The sequence below is a fragment of the Hipposideros armiger genome, unplaced genomic scaffold, assembly GCF_001890085.2.
Source record: "Hipposideros armiger isolate ML-2016 unplaced genomic scaffold, ASM189008v1 scaffold_8, whole genome shotgun sequence".
Classification (NCBI taxonomy): Eukaryota; Metazoa; Chordata; class Mammalia; order Chiroptera; family Hipposideridae; genus Hipposideros; species Hipposideros armiger.
Genome location: NW_017731358.1, coordinates 6739354 through 6746262, shown reverse-complemented (window position 1 = coordinate 6746262; position 6909 = coordinate 6739354). Strand labels below are relative to the sequence as shown.

Genomic DNA, 6909 nt, shown 5'->3' with positions numbered 1-6909 from the left:
TGTTCCTGGATGTCACAGTTCTTCCCATAAGACCTCCTCATACTGGACCTCCACTTAATTTCTCCTGACTGGTATCCTTCTCTGGATACAGGGGTTATCCAGTGAGAATTCTGCAGGTGTTAGAAGTGTAATCCCTTCAGATCTAGGCTAGAATCCATTCCATGGATGCATTAGGCTAGGGGTTGCCAAAGTTTTTCTGTAAGGCAATAGCGAATATTTTCAGCTTTGTGTGCCATACAGTCTCTGTCACTACTCAACTCTGCCACTGTAACCCTAAAGCCACCATAGACAATATGTAAACAAATAGCATGGCTTGTTCCAATAAAACTTTATTTACAAAAACAAGTAGCAGACCAACCCCTGCTTGAGGCTGATGGAGAGATTACTTCATGTTGAGAACACTTGGGCTTACATTTGAGGTAGGCTGAAGGGATGGGATGGGAGAGGAAGGGAAAAGGCATAGAGAAGGTCTAACAAGTAACAAAGAGCCAGTTTGGCCAAAAAGCAATGTGCATGCAAGAAGGTGGCAAGAGACCGAAATTTAACTAGGTAAGAATAAGTACATTTACAAGCATGTGCAAATTGACTTTTTGCTATTTCATCTTTTATTTAAACACCATACTGCTTAAAAATACTTTAAAAACATTATTTAAAAAGTCATTTTCTATTACAATCACAAACTCCTTCCTTGTATCAAAAGTTGTGCCACTATCTTGGTTACTTGTGGATTCACCAAGCAGTCCAGCACGTCATCGGTAGAAATGAATGTTTGAGAAGGGGCCGTAGGATGATTTGAAGCAATTTGTTCAACTGCATTCTCACTTTTACTCATCTTTCGTTGCCTCTTGATACAACGCAATTTTCCAAAGTGTTCTCCATCTTTGCCAACAAAGTCTTTATCATCATTTTCAAATATGTCTCCCCTTTCTGAGGGTGGGTTTTCAGAACTTGGTACCACAGGAATCAGGTCAGGGCCAAAGGGGCTTGCTGCCTCCTGTTTTACTGTTCCCAAGGTTAAGTTCTGGCTACCTATGCGTTCCACCTCCATGAGGTTTTGTACATTTAATTCTTCTTTTCTCATGTACTCGCCATTTGCTTTGAGTTCTTGGATTTCTACCACCTTAGATGTTCTGTAATGATCAAAAAGGGCAGAAACAGCTCCATTTAAGTAGCGACAATTGACTTCATGGGATATTTCCTCAACCTAAGAAAAAAGAAAAACCCTTTAGTATGGTTACATGCACTTACATAAACTGGAAAACAAATGTTCTGACCAGGGTTGATTTATCACAGTAAACTAACTGCCATGATGAAACCAGCAGCGGCCCACCTCAGTTGGGTTTAACCAAGCTCTGGTATTGTGTGGATCCTCTGCACTTTTCAAGGCACACACAAGCATGCGGGTGATTGCCTCTTCTACCCGGGCTTGATGGTCCTCTTCCTAAATTGAGATTAAAAAAAAACAAAAACAAAGCATTGCTTTCATTTGTCTGTGTTCCATGACTTAAAACAGAGTACAATTTCTCTTGTGTTCTATTCTCTCATTAATATAAGCTTTGTTACAGAAGGAATGTGTTGTTGGCAGACCACAATTTTTATGTATTCACTGTCATTTGCCATCTAGAAGAGCTATAGAATATTTCAATAATCCTGACTATAAGACATAGGCCATAACTTTGAAGCACTCTGTGATGTTTTTCCAATCTTTTCCATTCTCTGACATGTGTAAAGTTAAAAAAAAAAAAGTATTACATACAGAGGAATAACCCTTATCAAGTCTGATAAGCTAATTGTTTGAGGAATGGGAGAAAATTATAATAAACATGTTTAACCACAAGAATCAGATAGCTAAACATGTAGCTATGATTTTTTAAGATATAAGTATAAACTATAGCTGATAAATTACATTAAAATCAACAACTTCTGTCATCAAAAGACACCATAGAATAAAAAAACAAACCAGATATCTGTAACATATATAATTGATATGAGATTAATATCCAGAATATATAAAGAGTCTGTAGACATCAATAAGACAAATGACCCAATTTTTAAAAATAAGCAAAAGATGTGAAGACAAGTATTTTTTTTTAAAAAACAATCATATGACTAATAAACATAAAAGTAAGCTTAACCTCATTAATAATCAGGGAAATGTAAATTGAGAAACCCATGAACCTGACAAAAGATGGTCTGATAATTCCAAGTGGTGGAAAAATGTGCACTGACAGACAGAAATCTCATATACTGATAATGGGAGTGCAAACTGATAGAGCCATTTGGAAAACATATTTGTGTTATCTTGTAAACTTGAGTATTGTATACCCTACAGGCCAGCATTTGTACTCTGAGATATATACATATTCTCTTGAGAAACGCTTGAACATTTGTTCAAGAATATTCTATTTATAAAAGTAAAAAAAAATTGGAAACAACCCAATTATTCATCAATAGAACAATGAACCAATAAATTGTGGTACATTAACACAAGAGAATATTATACCACAGTGAAATGAATGAACAGCTACATGTGACAACACAGATGAATCTTAAAAACGTTATCTTAAACTAAAAAAGCAAATCCCCACAATGAGACACCACTTCACACTAGGATGGCTATAATTAAAAGACAGATAACAACAAATATTGGTGAGGATGTGGAGAAATCAGAATCTTCATATATTGCATGTGAGAATGTAAATGGTGCAGCTGCTTTGGAAAATAGCCTGGCATTTCCTCAAAAGGTTAATCATAGAGTTATCATATGTGATGGTTCACTTTATGAGTCAACTCGATTAGTTTATGGTGCTCAGTTGTTTGGTCAAGCAGTAGTAGAGATGTCACCAGGAAGATGTTTGTAGATGTGATTAACATTTACAATCGGTTGACTTTAAGTGAAGTCTTATATCTTACAAATATGCTATTAATAATACATACATATTCATATATATGTGATTTATGTATATACACACATTATATATATATATATAAATATATATATGACATAATAAAGAAAAATTATAAGAGTGAGAGGAAAGCCTTTAAAATTAACAAAAACATTTTCTAAAAAAAGTTTGGAAAACATACTGATAAAATAAATACATTTCAATACTAAAAAAATAAAGAGATAAAATGGATGAAAAAGGCACCATTGAGAAGAATTGAGAACACACTTTATTCCCTAGAATATATTGGGACAGAATCTACATTTCTTTAACAGAGAAACTAACAAGGCATGAATACTGCCCCATCTGAACAGAACTAGTACCTACTTTTTTCCAAATCTATGTGATTTGTGACAGGAATACCACAGCCTGGAGTTAGCTAGAATTGTATGACTATGGCTTTAAGAACTAAGGTCTTTTTGGAGCTCAATTTGGCCAACAAGAAAGGATTATGGTCCAGTGTTTGAAGAGTCAATAATAACAGAGAAAGATCAATTACTGAACTCCTATTTTGCACTCCACTTTTTCAGGAAAGAATAAACGGCCTTCAAACTGTGACATATTGAGGAAGACGTTGCAATACCAATCCTTTGGGAAATTCTAGGAGACAACTAAATAGATGGAATACAACAAGCCTTTAAAAGACCAGGGTGAAGGCTTTCAAGCTCTTAAGACCATGTAAATCCAAATCTAAATAAAACATGAACGAACAGTATTTTACAGTACATTAAAAAATAACACATCACAACCTAGTGGGATTTATTCCAGAAATTAAGGATGGATCAATATTAGGAAATGCACTGATATAATTTATTACAAGACCAGATATTTACTAATGAGGAATATTATATGATCATCTCCACTGATGCTTAAAAGGCATTTGACAAAATTTAACACTTTTTCCTGATTTAAAAAANCATTTCCACATCGTGAACTGCCTCAAGATCATCGATAAAGCCTGCGATGGGGTCACCAAGAGAACCCTCAATTCTGTTTGGAGAAAACTGTGGCCTGATTGTGTTCTTGGACATGACTTAGAGGGGCTTGCTCATGAACAGGAGCCTCCAGTTGTAGATGAAATTGTGTCCTTGGAGAAGACCAAGGGACTGGAGGTGAATGAGGACGACATTCAAGAGCTGGTGGAGGAACATGGCCAGGAGCTGAGCACCGACAAACTGGTGGATCTGCATCGCGAGCAACAGCAAGAGGCTATGGAGGAGATCTCGTCTGCAGAGGAGGAGGAGCAAAAGGTGGAGGAATCCCTCATGTCAAATGAGATTAGGGAGATGTGTAAAATGTGGGAAACGGTGCAAAATTTTGTAGAAAAGCACCACCCGAATAAGGCTGTAGTAGTGGGAGCAATGAATCTGTTTAACGACAATGCAATGTCACATTTCCACGAAATCCTCAAAAGGAGACAAAAGCAAGTGTCATTGGATAGGTTCCTTGTTCAAGTTGCACAAAAAGAAAAAGGTTCTGTTGAGCCAATAGATAGCAGGGATTCCGTCAGTGACAGTGCTAGTTGTCCTGCACAATAACCCTCCACGCTCTTGTCTCCCTCACACCAGCCATGAAGGTTTTCAAAGGTAAGTGCGGGTTAATTTATTTTTCTTTATATTCTGTATTTTCTTCATCATTTTGTATTATATTACAGTACTGTAATCATTTTTATATGAATATTTTTGGGTTGTGGAACAAATCTTCTGAGTTTCCATTATTTCTTATGGGGAAATTTGCTTTGATATACAAGTGCTTTGGATTACAAGCATGTTTCCAGAACAAATTATGCTCACAAACCGAGGTTTTACTGTACTTTCTTTGGATTGATACCCCCCATCTGAAGACTGAGAAAGATGGGGCCAGTTATCAGTTCATCTTAAAAGGTGACTTTGTGTATCTTTTCTGTTATGTATTTGTTTCATGAATGGTTATTCAGAAATCAATATGCTTTTCTAATTTCTAAACTCTTACTTAGACAGTAATGGTAACAATTATCACCAGATCTTCTTGCAAAAGTAATGAGTGGGATCCACTTCACCAAACCAAGTTTTTCATCAGTTTCAGGTGTCAGTAGCATCTAGTCCTTTTTTTCGGTCTCAGGACTGGTGTTCCTGGATGTCACAGTTCTTCCCATAAGACCTCCTCATACTGGACCTCCACTTAATTTCTCCTGACTGGTATCCTTTTCTGGATACAGGGGTTATCCAGTGAGAATTCTGCAGGTGTTAGAAGTGTAATCCCTTCAGATCTAGGCTAGAATCCATTCCATGGATGCATTAGGCTAGGGGTTGCCAAAGTTTTTCTGTAAGGCAATAGCGAATATTTTCAGCTTTGTGTGCCATACAGTCTCTGTCACTACTCAACTCTGCCACTGTAACCCTAAAGCCACCATAGACAATATGTAAACAAATAGCATGGCTTGTTCCAATAAAACTTTATTTACAAAAACAAGTAGCAGACCAACCCCTGCTTGAGGCTGATGGAGAGATTACTTCATGTTGAGAACACTTGGGCTTACATTTGAGGTAGGCTGAAGGGATGGGATGGGAGAGGAAGGGAAAAGGCATAGAGAAGGTCTAACAAGTAACAAAGAGCCAGTTTGGCCAAAAAGCAATGTGCATGCAAGAAGGTGGCAAGAGACCGAAATTTAACTAGGTAAGAATAAGTACATTTACAAGCATGTGAAAATTGACTTTTTGCCATTTCATCTTTTATTTAAACACCATACTGCTTAAAAATACTTTAAAAACATTATTTAAAAAGTCATTTTCTATTACAATCACAAACTCTTTCCTTGTATCAAAAGTTGTGCCACTATCTTGGTTACTTGTGGATTCACCAAGCAGTCCAGCACGTCATCGGTAGAAATGAATGTTTGAGAAGGGGCCGTAGGATGATTTGAAGCAATTTGTTCAACTGCATTCTCACTTTTACTCATCTTTCGTTGCCTCTTGATACAACGCAATTTTCCAAAGTGTTCTCCATCTTTGCCAACAAAGTCTTTATCATCATTTTCAAATATGTCTCCCCTTTCTGAGGGTGGTTTTTCAGAACTTGGTACCACAGGAATCAGGTCAGGGCCAAAGGGGCTTGCTGCCTCCTGTTTTACTGTTCCCAAGGTTAAGTTCTGGCTACCTATGCGTTCCACCTCCATGAGGTTTTGTACATTTAATTCTTCTTTTCTCATGTACTCGCCATTTGCTTTGAGTTCTTGGATTTCTACCACCTTAGATGTTCTGTAATGATCAAAAAGGGCAGAAACAGCTCCATTTAAGTAGCGACAATTGACTTCATGGGATATTTCCTCAACCTAAGAAAAAAGAAAAACCCTTTAGTATGGTTACATGCACTTACATAAACTGGAAAACAAATGTTCTGACCAGGGTTGATTTATCACAGTAAACTAACTGCCATGATGAAACCAGCAGCGGCCCACCTCAGTTGGGTTTAACCAAGCTCTGGTATTGTGTGGATCCTCTGCACTTTTCAAGGCACACACAAGCATGCGGGTGATTGCCTCTTCTACCCGGGCTTGATGGTCCTCTTCCTAAATTGAGATTAAAAAAAAACAAAAACAAAGCATTGCTTTCATTTGTCTGTGTTCCATGACTTAAAACAGAGTACAATTTCTCTTGTGTTCTATTCTCTCATTAATATAAGCTTTGTTACAGAAGGAATGTGTTGTTGGCAGACCACAATTTTTATGTATTCACTGTCATTTGCCATCTAGAAGAGCTATAGAATATTTCAATAATCCTGACTATAAGACATAGGCCATAACTTTGAAGCACTCTGTGATGTTTTTCCAATCTTTTCCATTCTCTGACATGTGTAAAGTTAAAAAAAAAAAAGTATTACATACAGAGGAATAACCCTTATCAAGTCTGATAAGCTAATTGTTTGAGGAATGGGAGAAAATTATAATAAACATGTTTAACCACAAGAATCAGATAGCTAAACATGT

At 36.8% G+C, this 6909-nt stretch overlaps 1 protein-coding gene across 5 annotated transcripts in view; it reads right to left on the bottom strand.

The window, feature by feature from the left end:
* Positions 1-317: 317 nt before the first annotated feature.
* Positions 318-6909, bottom strand: part of HSPBAP1 (HSPB1 associated protein 1) — a 62443-nt gene continuing 55851 nt past the window's right edge. For 4 of the 5 annotated variants that reach the window (XM_019652634.1, XM_019652645.1, XM_019652623.1 and 1 more), the window contains 2 exons: positions 6382-6492; positions 5369-6255 (listed from right to left, as the gene is read on the bottom strand). In XM_019652634.1, the coding sequence (XP_019508179.1) occupies positions 5725-6255; positions 6382-6492 (642 nt within the window). In that variant the 3' untranslated portion in view covers positions 5369-5724. Of the gene's footprint in view, positions 1205-5368; positions 6256-6381; positions 6493-6909 lie in introns of those variants that run through there. The other variant, XM_019652663.1, reaches the window with a different exon arrangement.